This window comes from Sinocyclocheilus anshuiensis, unplaced genomic scaffold (genome assembly GCF_001515605.1).
Source record: "Sinocyclocheilus anshuiensis isolate Anshui unplaced genomic scaffold, SAMN03320099.WGS_v1.1 scaffold928, whole genome shotgun sequence".
NCBI classification, from domain to species: domain Eukaryota; kingdom Metazoa; phylum Chordata; class Actinopteri; order Cypriniformes; family Cyprinidae; genus Sinocyclocheilus; species Sinocyclocheilus anshuiensis.
Genome location: NW_015552531.1, coordinates 2,207,203 through 2,221,629, shown reverse-complemented (window position 1 = coordinate 2,221,629; position 14,427 = coordinate 2,207,203). Strand labels below are relative to the sequence as shown.

Genomic DNA, 14,427 nt, shown 5'->3' with positions numbered 1-14,427 from the left:
GGTGAGGGGGAAGCCCTCTCCTCATCCCTGCATGGATCCTGCCTCTACATGAAAGCCCCGGAGATCCCCGCCAACAAAAATCAATGTATGGATGTTCAGAGCAGTTTTCAAGGTTTTGTAAGACAAATCTTCAGAGCATGACTTGGTTTAGTGCTATCGAGCCGAGCTTCGATCAGCCTGCCCCGTTGAATAAAACGAGAGGGTCTTGCTCACTTTACCAGCCTGTGAAATGAAGATAGGGTGCCAGCCGGCCAGCCACTTCCCTTAAAGGAATGTAACCTGAGTAACTCCCCCTCCACAAATAACCTCCCTTAATCTAATGTCAGATACTGCCTCCAAAAGCCGATCCCAGATCAGGCTGCGGCGAGGCATGGGAGTTATCGCTTGCTAGGGGCTGCATCATCACAGAGCCCTTTGTATCTAGTGCACATTCTTCCCCTAATTAGAAGAGATGGGTGATTATACCTTTAAAAGGAGGCTACTGTTTGCAATTATCAATTGAGGCAGAAAGTCGGTCATCACATGGCTTGCTTGATGAGCAAATAAATTAGATTAATAATGAGCACCCATATAACATTTTATAACCTGGGGTAAAAGAAAAAAAAATTACACTGACAAACAGTAATTAAAATAATACAACATGACATACTTCATAAGGGCCTCTCTTAGCGGCTTTGTTGACATATCTACAGGGAAGACGCACTGCATATGTCTTTTTCTCTCATTTTTAGGTAATTAGGTAATAATTGTTTTTGAGGAAATTAAACATCAGTTTCTATCAGTGTCTCTCAATGTTATGGTCTTGCAAAGACTATATAGTGTGCAGTAACCTAGTACAGTTTGCATATATTGAGAATTGGGAACGCAGATAAACTCTCTATTCCAGCCACCATTCTGCATTCTCACAAGTCTAAAATGGTTTTGGGAAATTTTGGTTTTGTAGAGTTTACAAAGCGCTTTTCATCGAGAATCACAAATAAACAAAAAGGCAGACTGGTTTAAGAGTTGCGCGTATGTGGTGTTGGGTAAAGGACGGCATTGTTAACCGACAGGTTTCAATTTAACATCCGCGATTATCTCATCCCCAATTCCACGCATGCCTAAATCTAAAAAATCTCATCCAGTGACTCCATACAAACTCCATTTCTCTACAAAAGCCTCAACACACACACACACACACACACGCTTCCCAAGGAGCGCCATCTCTCCAAGCTTAAATAGCAGAAAATTGCTCTGCTTTTCCGTGGTCTACCTCCTCATTCCTATCAGCCCAAGTGGGAACAAAAGGCTCGAATTTACTGGCGTGTGAGACCTGCTGATGGGCCGGAAGATGGGTTGCAGTTTGGTGCTGTTGATGCCCTGCTGACGGACAAGCTGGATGATGGAAGACAGGGATTTGCGAGCCTACCAGATCGCCATTTTGTCCCCAACGCACAAATCAGAGACACCACACTCGCACCCGCTGAGGCTATTAGGCTCAAAATAACATGTGAGGCAGTAAACAATGCTTGATTTCATTATGGAAAACAGAAAAATGGTTATAAATGTCTTGGTGGAATATATCTGGGTTTAGGCCCAGGCCAAAGACAAGACCGCTAATATAAGAGGAACTGCTCCAGTGACAGCAAAAGGGCCTTGTGTAAATTTACAGTGATGGCAGAGAAAGAACAGGCCTCTCTTAGCCTCTTTTTCTTCCAATCTCCCTCTCGTTTTTTGCAGGAGAGTTATTATAGGATGATAAAAGCAACAACAATGTTGTGACATGAAAACGTTAGCATTAGGGTGGAAGAATGGAAGATGAAAGAATGTTCTTGGGAAATGATGATTGCTCACAAGGCCCTGATTTCAGCCTTTAATCTCATAGCACACTCAAATTTCCCTCTGTACGTTGCTGGTTTTGGCAGCAGAGCGAGAGGGGGCCAAATAAGTAAGGCTAGAGAGAAATTAGAGGTGTATTATATACTATATTAATGGTATACATTCGGTTGTAATACACACTAGGTGGTAGTATACACCTGGCTGTAAAATACAGTGGTGTGAAAAAGTGTTGGCCCCCTTCCTGATTTATATTTAAATTTGTTTGATGATCTGAAACATTAAAGTGTGACAGACATGCAAAAAAAAAAGAAATCAGGAAGGGGGCCAACACTTTTTCACACCACTGTATATTCAGTTGCAATGTACTTTGAGCTTTATCACAAGCTCTGCTGTAGTACATATACATTATGCATTATACATTAAGATTGGAATCATAGTATATATTGGGGATGCACAGTATATCAGTTAATGTTTTTTATTTATTTAAAAATTTTTTGTATAGGCTGATGTTGGATATTTAATTGTGCATGCTCATTACCCATATTTTAGATTTAGATTTCCATAAAACACTAATATTTTATTATTTTAATAATTTAAAATCTGTTAAATTAAAACTATAAATATTTTTATATTTTGTATTGCCTAAATGCACTTTTAAATATTTATGTTAATTATTTAATTTTTAATATATTTAGACAAAATAGCAATGAATTTTAATATTGGCTATTTATCAGTTATTGCCATGACATTCTATATTTCTATATAGATATTTCTATAACTCCTAGAATTCTATAATATTTAAGAATATTTAATATCTAAACATTATAATTATTATAATTATAGTATTATTAATAATACTAATATTTAATATTTTTATATAATGATATATTTGTATCATGACATAGCTGGCAATACCCAGCCCATTTTCATCTTTCTCTAATAGAAAATTGTGAAGTGGACAGTTCTCGGTGTGTGCTTTGTAAACAATGCACTCTATTTTTATAAATTGGGTCCCTTTTATTAAGCATGAATTCCTCCGATGCCCGTGTTATTCATAACATGGCCTGGGCTGATGAAGATTGGCCTGTTAAGAACCTCCAGAAGCAATTAAACTGACAAGGAGGCAAGGCCCTGATGTGTACATTAACTATGACAAGCGCTCTCCAAAGTGAATGCCCTTATTAAGAGCCACTGTTCACCTCTACAGCCTGCCACAATGAGACAGAGAGAGAGGGAGAGAAGAACAACATGTCAGAGGCAAACGCCTGGAGAAGTACCTATTCCTGGAGTGAGGGCGATTTGGTAATGAACCTTTCAATTCACTCCTAGGGTAATACATTCTGACTAGTGCATTAATTACTCGATAACATCCCATCAAAATGCAAATGCAGCACTTGACCCACAAGAGTGTCTCATTGGCTCTGCACTCACTGGAGTTTCTGCACAAATCGTCTGTTTTCCTTTATCAAACAGAGCGGTGGTGTCGTATCGGGGAGGGCAGGGTTGCTCGCTTCCAGCCGTGTGTGTGTTCGGTCACACAGGCCTGACGACCCCCCGCCCCTCATAGTCAGACAGGACCGTGGCCGCTTGCTGACACTCTTAATTGCAGCAGTTGAAGACAGTGTGCTGCTTAGATGGAATATTTCCCCTCTTCCTGGCCATGATCTGACCAGCTTGAGACAACTCCTTAATGGCTTTTCCAGAAGGGTGGGGCAAGAGGAGAGGAGGAAGAATGAAACATGGAGGAAATGAGGAACATGGTCAGAGTCTTTTAAAGACCTCATGAAAAAAGATTCCAAAAATACTGATTCCAAACTCTTCAAGGAAAACAGACCGAAATATTTATGTTCCTATGTCATGGAAAATCTTATCCTCCTCAATGCTTTATTATAATAACTTATCATAATAAATTGTTATAGCTAACCAAAAGTAGCCTGCTTTAGCCATTTTGTGCTATTCTAAAGGTAGCAGGCTAAGCTGTTCGCTTGCTAACCGAAAACTAACAAAAAAACCTGAAACCAACTAGCAAATCATAGTTCAGGCCTGTGATGTAAACATGTTATTGGCTATTTTTTTAAACTGTGTAAAATAAATAAATAAATGGAGTTATTCAATACCATATGTGCCACGCAAACTTCCTGTTTCAATAGGAAATACCTTATTAAAGGATGTCGCTGAGCCATTTCATGGGGCCTTTCGGGCAGTTTGCTTCTCGAACATGGCCAGTGGGTCCGAGAGATGTCTTTCTATCAACAGGGCTGGATTACGAGCTTCAGCTGTTAGATGATCCTTTCACAAAGGAATGTCAGACAGTCTCACGCCACATCAATCCACCCATTTTCTCATCCCTCCATCTCCTTTCTCGCCCGATCACCTGACTCCTTGTTCATTCAAAATTAGGACTAATTAAGTCATAAGCGAATAGTTTCTGGGAAGAATGGTGAGATTCTAAGAGCGGATCTGTAGCTGTAAGCAGCGGCGGTGGAGAGGAAGCCCTGATGAAGTAACTGTATTGTGCCAAGCAGGTCATGGGAAAGCGAGCTGACAGAGGCATGAGGTGTATTATAGCGGGGAGAATCAGTGTGTACGGTATGTGGCATTATCAGAAATACAAGCATGTGACAATGAGACAGAGAGAAAGAGATGAAAATGACCTTCTGTGGCACAGATCCTTCATGCATACTAAAGGTGTTGTCCTACTTCGCCATGTATACTGGGATCTGGATCTTATTATCAGTTTGTTCCTTTTTGGACCACAGTCACCCCTGAATGATGAATTATTCAGACCGAGTTAATTGGTTTGTGAGAAGGTGTCCAAGGTAGAAGATATTCCTTAGCAGCGGCTAATGAAAGAAAAATACCCACATTTTTCTGCCGTTTTAACCCCTATGCTTACACACAAAAGAGATGGTCGAGCCCTGGAGGGGATGCTTGTTTCAGGTATCCTTGGTTGTAATTGTGAGGGCTGAAGAGCTATAAATGAGCTCGAAATCATCAGGGTTTTTTGTCCCATGTATTATGCAAATGCCACAGAAGCACTCCGGCACACCTAGACACAGTCAATGAACAATCAACAGGCCTTCTCAATGACAATACTTAACGCTACCTATTGTCGCTTCTGCGAGTCTCCTAAGAGTATGTACGGCATTAAATTCCCATCAGAAATAATAGCTGCTCCTCCTACTTAAAAGTAAACTCCACCGTTGATACGTTTGTTGACAGGTACGTGCATAAAGTTTGTACACCGTAAAACATAATGGGGAACACACACGCTCATACACACCTGCCCTGGATGCCCCACTTCACACAAACAAATTAAATGAAAATCCGGCATGACCTCAGAGTGGAGCACTCTACTTAAGCAAGCCCACTGTCTTCTGATTAAGGGAAAAAGCCTTTGCCCTAGAGAGTGAAATTTCATAAAATACTAGTGCCTGTGCTTGATGAATCATGTCTCTTTAATGCAGTGCAGTATGATGGAAGAGAGAGATACAGGCGAAGAATCATGAACCGCTGCTTCGGCTCCCTCTGATAACACCCCATCTGCAGATTGCCTTGATCAGATTCACGTTTTATTTAAAATAGGACCAATCCCGAGGCCCGACTCCTTTTAATTTGCATATATTAACAGGGTTCAAATGCAGCAATAGCTAGGAGCACTTCCCAGTCAACTTCCCAATCTGCCTGCATAATGGCAGCCTATTAAATAGAGTTACTCATCAGTGCAGGAAGCAGACATGAGGAAAAAAAGATGGGAAAAAGCAGTCTAATGTGAGCGTTTGCATTTATGCAATTGGATTGAAATGGACGTGTTTGAATATTCCTGTTGTGTTGCTGTGAACATATTAAGAAATAACATTCAAGACAACGTGAAAAAACAGCCTATTTGCATTCTTAATAAACAATATTTCACATAATTCATTGTGTTCTTTAGAAAAAAATAGTTTCTTCACCTTTTCTTTTCCTGCCAATGTATTCAAAGCTATGAAGGAAGAAACAAAAATAATATTAACCAAGAATATCACCAATAACCACTAACATCATAGCCTAACTCCATCCATAACTCACGATATTTCCCTCCTGAATGTTCAGGGAATGTGTCACATTACAGGAGTTAAATGCATTGCGAACGGCATTTCATGTTGTCCTTAAGTCATTTCCTTGGTCCAGAGGGGACTCTGTCTAACATGCGGTGGTCAGTCGCTGTAAGAGAACATGATGACAGCATTAAGTCTAAATTCCCAGCTGCATTATCACTGGCCCTGGCCGATGCTGGCTAAATCTGCAAAGCTTCCTATGGTTAGCCACGATTAGGCACTGCTATGTATAATCAATACCGGCTATCAATTCCATACTTTGTTGTGATGGATGAGGTGGATGGGGAAAAGGAGAGGGGGAAACAAGGAAAGCAGTCTCTATCAGAGAAAGAGACAGGGAGCAGAGGAGAGAGAGAAGATGATAAACAGACCAATGCACCATCTACGCTGAACCCAAGAGACTGAAAATGAATCTGTTAATAAAACAGTGAGTGTAAGTATATATATGCACATTAGATAATGCATTAGGTACCATGACCTAAAAATGAACAACATTATTTACAGCATTTATTAATCTAGGTTCATTTAAAAATAAAACATGTTCAGGGTTAATAAATGTTTGTTCATTATACAGTCATTATAATTTTTTTTTTTAATGAAATTAATATTGTATAGTGAATTTATATCAGAAAAGGTCTAAAGAAAATTATTGATGAATTCTAAAAATAACATTAACCAAAAATAAATGCTGTATTATTCATTAAGTCCACACGTTCATTATTATTATATATAATACTATTCAAAAGTTTGTGGTCAGTAAGATTTATTTTTTCATAATGCTACAAAAGATTTGCATTTAAAACAAATGCTGTTCTATTAAAATGTTTGATTGATCAAAGAATCCTGACAAAAATATATCACTGCTTCAACAAAAATATTAAGCTATGCAACAGTTTTCAACATTGCTACATTTTATCAGTACCAAATCAGCATATAAGAATGACTTCAATGTGTGACACTGAAGACTGGAGTAATGGCTGCTAAAAATTCAGCATTACCATCACTTGAATAAATTACATTTTAAAATATATTATAATAGAAAGCTGTTTTTAAATTGTACAAACATTTAAAAATATCACTGATTTTACTGTATTTTAAATGCACTTATCAAAAAATCTTACCGACTTTAGACAAAATTAAAGAGTATACTGTATTTTTTTTACACCCATCCCTCAAACAAATTTATCTCAAATGAATGAATAAGAGAAAGCATGCAAGGTCAGAGAGACAGCAAGAGATGGAGAGGGAGGAGAGAGAGAGAGAAAGAGAAAGAGAGGGCTGATGGTTGGAGTCAGGACTAATTACTTGCAGGCAAGATGCAGTGGGGAGGACGGGGTCACTAACTTTACCCTGACACCTGGACGCCTCAGTCATCAATGGCCTGCCGTCTAATCAGAAGTGAAGGGATTCAGGGCCCAGCGCTCTCTCGGAGATGATAGCTAATGACAAGGGTGTTGGATGCGCAGCCACACACGTCACACTATTGCAGTCTCATCACAAGTGTAACCCAGTGGAAGTATCTGTGTGTGAGAGATCCATCCGTATTATCACACATTAATAATAACACTAGTCTGCTGTTGTACTGCTTGAGGCAATTAGTTAATTGCTGCTTTATCAGAGCTCTATGCTGCCTGTCTTTGTGACGTCCTCCAAGCTTTGACAATGGCTTGTTTCCCTTAATGCCCTGTGACAGAGAGCATTGTACTATCTCCTATGGTTAGTGTCAGTGGAGTCACCACACAATGAGGAAGCCGCAGAGCAATTTTCCTCTCCCTGTTTGAATTAAGACCAGATCAAGTCTCTGTAGGCTGTCAGCTAACACCTTTAGCGGCTATGTGTACTGTACATTTGTTAAAACATGGCCCCTTTAGTCGCTTGCTCACTATGCGGGGCTTATTAGCATTGTTCGGCATGAACAAAAGAGGACCTACTTTTTCAAGCATATGAAAATCGAAACTGTCATGCTTTTCTAAAGGTATCACATTCCTGGATGTTTACTACCTGTCACACTAATGAAGTAAATAAAAAATCCTTATGGTGTGAAATAATACATTAGTATGCAAAGAACACATCCCTCTGACTTTAAATAAGCGTAATTGTTTAAAGTCAGGTATGTTAATGCGAATAATCATTGCAATTTCTGCTCATTTTAACTGTCAGTGGCCACAACAGCCTGTGAAAACATGAGGTAACAATTTAGCTTTTGAATCACTCCTTTCTGAAGGAGGATCTTGTTGAAAGAAAAACAACCGGGGACGCTGGTCCTAAAACATGTCTTTTCAAAAGCACTAACTGGCTATTTTCGAAAATAATTTTGGACTTTCTGCACGCAGAAACCGCAGAATAATTATGATAGCATTGGACGGAATTATTCAGAAATGACTCAATCTTGAGTGCCTGTCATCTGAAAAATGGTTTTGAGCATTTCTGGTAAAATCACTGCTCTTTGCAAAAATATTAACACACATACGCATAACTGACTTATTATGACATGAAAAAAAAGATTTGAGCATCGAGTATTGTCTCCATTTAATGATACAGCAATATAAAATCGGGGTCGGGCTATGGATCTCCTGAGACAATTTATGTCCATCAACAAAAAGCCTCTCTTGGTGAAGATCGTGTTTCATGAGGGATGGCCTATTTTCTGTGAAAAAGTGTTCCATTGCAATCATTGCGATGGCACTGCTTACTGTATAAATGACTTTTACAGCAAAAACTGTAAAACATGACTGATAATCTCACTGACCTACTGTCGTCCTATCATTCTGGGGATTTTTGTTTTTATAAAACTTTCCTCAGGTACGATAGCAGGAGAGTGAAAAAACACAGCAGGCTTGTGATCCTGCAGCCTGGCCCGTCTTCGTCTAATCACAGTGGAATGTGGCCACCTCTGCGCCTCCTGCTTTGTGTAAGGAATCAAAGGGAAAATGGATGGCCTTGCATTAGTACATCACCCATGGCCAACAGAATGATGAGACCGATTTGGCTGTATGTCATATCTTTCACTTCACTGCTTTCCCATTTCAGTTTATGTAATGGCTACAAATTATGGCTACAAATTATGGCCACAAACCCTGGAAACACTGTCTAGGGATGTGATCTCGAAAAGTAACTGTTATAATTGCTTGTGTGCCCTCCAAGTAGAAAAAAAAAACAACCTAAACCGTTAAAATATCTTGTCATGGCGCTGAAATGCAGGCAGATGAGAATACGACCACAGGGAAAACAAAGAGCAGCTTTGAGGATAGCATTCAGAGTGTAACCGAACAAAGCACGCAGTCCTCTTCATATACACGCTTGCGTCAGGCTAAAACTAAACGCGTCTTTCTTTCTTCTTTTTTTACGCCAATCTATACCAGAAAGAAACAGAGAGCATGTCCATTAGTGCATATTGTTGGCCTACAGCTGTCATGAAAATGGTTCTCACTGCATTGGTGGTAATTTGGCCCTGGTTGCAAACCTCCTGAAGCATTATCACTCAGAAGAAACAAAAGAGTGGGACATGCGGGGCTCTCTCAGCTCCCATCCGGCAGCAGCATTTAAAGACGTGTTCATCTCCAAAGTCAGCTAGGCCTTTTGTTTAAGCCCCTGCCAGACAAAGGTCTCCTCTTCTTGCCTAGTTTTAATACACATGGAAGGAGGGGGGTAAGTGTGGCGGGGGACTCTCAGAAATAAATTACCTCCATAAGATCCCATCTCCTCTCCGAGAGCCACGACAAAATGGAGAAGCAACCCAAGGATGCAAAAAGCCCTTTATGCATCAACAAGCCCATCAGGCGTTTTACAGGCCAAGCTACAAGGCAGAGAAATAGGTCCCACTCCACACGCACACAATTATAGTGCTTTGTTCTTTTATCTTTCTTTAAGGACTAAAATGCAAGCGAACACACACACACACACACACACACACACACACAAAGACAATGTTGCTGTTATTTAACCTTTTTATCACAAATATGAATGTGTTAAATATTTATATAGAAATATCACGCAATATAACACAATAGAGAGTCATACAATAGATAAAATATTAATACAAATAGCCTTATTTAAGCTATCGATTTGGCTTTATCAGAAAATTCCAAGCTGTAGTTATTCCAGAATGGAAATAATCTATGTAAATATCATTAAACAAAACCCTGTCGCGTTTTTTACATTCTTACGTATCGCACATCTGTGTAAAATATGAGTTTGCAGGGGCCACATATACGGCGCGGCTCAGATCACTGTGATTTACAAATGAGGGGCACCACTTCAAAAACATGCTTAACCACACAACTCCACTGCCTTTCCAAATTCTCAGCTTCATGATGTTTACCTTGTGTAAATGATGAGCCTTCTGGGTCCCGAGCGCAGGGAATTACAGTCGCCCTGGGAGACTTGGCAGTCTGATTCTCAGGGAGGATGGGCTCATATAGTCTCTTTAGGAGGGTATATTACTGTTAGTGCACTGTGAGAGATCTGCCATACTTGGTCTCGTTCGGCTAATTTAGCACATTGGGCCTGTAGAGGTCGTATTCATTATCACGCACCGCAGCAATCGTGCTGCTAAAACTGGAATATACATCGACTTGTCTCCCTGATGTACGCAACACAAGTCTAAACTGTGTGCAAGGCCATGTTTTAATGCTTTGCGTTTATCAACAAAAACAACGCTGGCAAATTTTTGCAGCACAAACCCTTTTCGGCATGCTTTTGTAGTCTAATTAAATAATAAACATGTGGGATATATGGCCCTTGTGATACAGCATGGCTGTAGTTTGCTGAGTGTGGCTTTTGGCACTAATGCATTTCTCCTTTATTTAACCACCTTAAGCACCACAAAATCTCCCCTTAATTACGTCTTAAAAATGGCATCAAAATTGTTTAACGAAATCCATTCACATGTACATGAAGTCAATGGCATTCTAACCTTTATTCCCAAATGGTTTTATAATTATTTGGCGAGTTTCCACGGAGCTGCTTTTAAAAGAAAGATACAGGTCAGCAGTTAAATAAATAAATCTCTCTTCATGAAAATGACTAATGACCAGAAAATGCTAAACTAAGGAGTTATACCCACGAAAACCTACCGGCCCCCTTTAACATAGAGCTGTAATTCAGCAAGGGCTGAAATGTTGCTTACTCCAGGACCTTTTCTCTGGAGCAAAGACACAAATTATTACCATCACATACACACAGGCACCCGGCCCAGTCCTGAGAACGCAGTGGGCACTGTGTCACGGAGAGGGCAGACTCCCCCAAGCCCTGCCAATTAATCTTCCCCTCCCTCCTGTGCTGGCATTTGGATAACTTTTTATTTATTTATTTACCGCTTACACTTGCCAGTTGGAACAATTAACAAAAATAAGTTGCGATTTATCTGGTGCCAGCGATCCATTTCCCTTAACCTCACCTGTGTTGGGCCTGTTTGAAAGCACTTCAAACATTACGATTATGGGGTTAAACTACTTCTCTACTATCTCTCTCCTACTAAGATCTGGAGCTGTAAAAAAAAGTTCAACGGCACCCTCTAACTCTCCCTACACGCTGCGCTTGAGGCTCGAACCTATTAAAGCTAGTTACTCTTTAACTGAACCAAGTGTAGTTGTGTATAATCAAAACATTAGCTGCTCTAGAGTCCGCCTACAGCACCAAAAAACAACGACAACTGGCTTATCTTTTCCGTAATGTACTCTGTCTGCAGTCCGCCCACCTCGTGTCCTTGGTCTGACGTTCGTACAAGTGAAAAAAAAAACTACAGTCATTAAACGGCAAGCATAAATTCTGAATGAGTCTGTTAGTTTATACACATTAGCGCCGTTCTGAAGGACTGGGGTAAATATAAAAGCCATGAGCTATAGCTGGAAACACTATGAGGGAAAGGTGAGACTTGGGAATAACCTTTGAATTTGAATATGCTGTAATGAAATACACATGATACAGTGTTTACTAGCTACTGTCCGAAAATAAAGCAGTCTGTGGGATACAATTGTCTTTTTTTTTTTCTGGTACTTTAAGCACAAATAATGGTAACATCAATATATTCACATGCAAAGACAGAAGGTTAGAAAAGTGAGGCTATCTGGGTGTGTGTGTGTCTGTGTGTGTGTGCAACAGAGGTAAGTTGTCTTTCTAAAAGCAAAATAATGATTTATCTAACTAGTCCTTTGGTGTACCCAGACTCCGAAGCACCTTTGAACCAGATATAATTAATGCCAAATGTAAAACACACTCGTTTATTTCCAATATGGGTAGTTTTGGAGCCGAAGTTTCACATATGGTTCTCCGTTTAATCCCATCTGGTTCTGGAGTTCATATATAAACAGGACACTTTGGGGAACAGAGATTAATTCAGCTTTGGAATGCCATTGAAAACGTGTTAGTCGTTTCCCTCGGCCAGGTCAGGCAAAGCAAAAACAAGTTAAGCGTTCATTTGGTTGTGCGGCATTAACGTGGGCATTATTATACAATGGACCCTAACTCGCTCTTATGTTTTAAATTACAGATCGCTCTCAAATAAAACTATTAATCTTTTTTTTTTTTTGGTGTGCGTCTCTGAATGTTTTACAGTCCTGTTACACTTATTAGCTTCTGGCAGCTCCAAAACTTTTAAATGAAAGCCAAATTGCTTTGGTCATGAGAAAGGAAATTAAAGATCACTCCAGGGGGAAGAATTTCACTGTGAGATCCTCCCAAGGTAGAGTTTCATAACCTTCTGCATGCCTGCTAAAGATGTCACTGCATACAGGGCTGAGTGTGGTACTGATATAAAAAGACGGTCCGTAATGGGAACAACATGTTCATTTTAGGGAGATTAGGCAGCTGGCATGTTTTACATTGGGAGACGAGGTGCTCCAGGTTTGGGTTTGAGGGAGGAGGTATGCGGCATGGGAGTGGGCTAAATGGTGCACTCACCCGATTCGATCGGAGGGCAGTCCTTGACGAAGAAAATATCAGCAAGGTTGTCTTCGTCAGGAGGAAGGCCCTGCTGGTGCAGCTGCAACTTGCGGAGGCCTTCGCTCTGCTGGTGATTGACCGACCGGAGGTGCTGCAGCAGGTTCAGCTTGGCTCGGCTGGAGTAGTCACACAACGCGCAGTAGTAGTAGCAGGACTCCAAGTTACATGCACTCTCTTGTTTTTGCAAGTGCTGCAGGAGGGGAGGAGGTGCGAGCACAGATGGAAAGAGAGGGAAAGAGAGAGAGAGAGAAAGAGAGAAGGGGAAAAAGTCATTAGGGGCTATACACTTCACATGAAATTACAGCCGTCGTTTGTTTCATGGGCTGAGACAGCACCTACATGAAACAGATACTTCCTTTCCCCCGTAATAATCTCCTGACATGAAATGCATTCCTTCCAGCTTTGTCCCAAACATAAATACTGATAACAAAGAGAGATTGTCAAAGCTGAGTGCTTTAGAGGGGCTGCCCGATGAGGAAAGACAGATGAGGGAGAGCGAGCGAGGTGCAGAGGGAGAGACGAGCCAACGTGTCTCCGCCTGGCATCGCGTAATCCAGGACATACGAGTAATTTACCACGACAAAAAGTCCAGCTTAACTTTAAGTCTGGACTGTGCAACTTTAGAAAGGGATAAGGGGATGAAAGAAGATGGGATCTGGTGGTGGTAATTTACTATCTGTGCAGCGATAAAGATAAGAAAACAAATCTACCAGGCCCTGGCTATAAAACTACCACAGGTCTGCGGCTTCATTCGGTAAGAGAGAGGCACCTCAGCTTCCATCCTGCTCATGAAGGCCTATGGAGGACTGTGAAACAGTTTAATTTAATACTGACACACACACACAAATTCAGGTTTATGTAGTCTAAATATTCACATGCTGCATTGTGTGTGTATAGAGAGGCGTATCAAAGGCCTGTGGTGCATTAGCAGATGAGAGTGGAAGCTAAACCCCCGCGTGGCCCCTCTCTCTCTTCTCCACTGACACAAAGACCCCTGTTACTCAGAGGGCTCGCAAAATCGCTAGCCCGACGTCCCGGGGCTATCGTGTTTTCCAGTCCAGCTACCAAAATGTATCACCGCCCTGCCCAATGGGCTATCTTGAACAATGATATAAAATTCCTTCCTTGATTTGCGTTGTTCACTAGCTTGTAGGGGTAAAACGGATGGTAGTTGATCGTTTGCATGTGTTTCTAAGTCTTACCGATTTAAACATTCAAGTGTTTTAAACCGTTCACGCACATTCGGAGCTGCGCGCACTCATTCAAAGCCCGCACAAAGAGCCAGAATTGATTCCTCTTTCGCGTATCTTTGCATCTGAATGAACACATACACACAAAATTATCTCAAAATAACTGTCTCGGCAAGTATTCTCGTAAACACCGTCAGTTATGTCTTAAGTGAACGTAAACAGTTGAGAAAGAAATCTCAAGTGCACCATTATTGGATCCGTGCATTCGGTCTTAAAGGGGCAGCAGTCTTTAAATACCTGCTGTTCCATAAGCGCCACCTGCTGTCAGAGAGGGACATTTGCGTCTCATTCACAAAGCTAAAATCAAACCATTCTGTTTT

The 14,427-nt window shown here is 40.7% G+C and overlaps 1 protein-coding gene across 1 annotated transcript in view; it reads right to left on the bottom strand.

The window, feature by feature from the left end:
- The window catches only part of LOC107663618 (zinc finger homeobox protein 4-like), an 84,034-nt gene that overhangs the window by 23,298 nt on the left and 46,309 nt on the right, over nucleotides 1–14,427 (bottom strand). Inside the window, exon 4 of the mRNA XM_016453850.1 lies at nucleotides 12,816–13,047. Coding sequence (XP_016309336.1) covers nucleotides 12,816–13,047 — 232 coding nt within the window. The remainder of the gene's footprint in view (nucleotides 1–12,815; nucleotides 13,048–14,427) is intronic.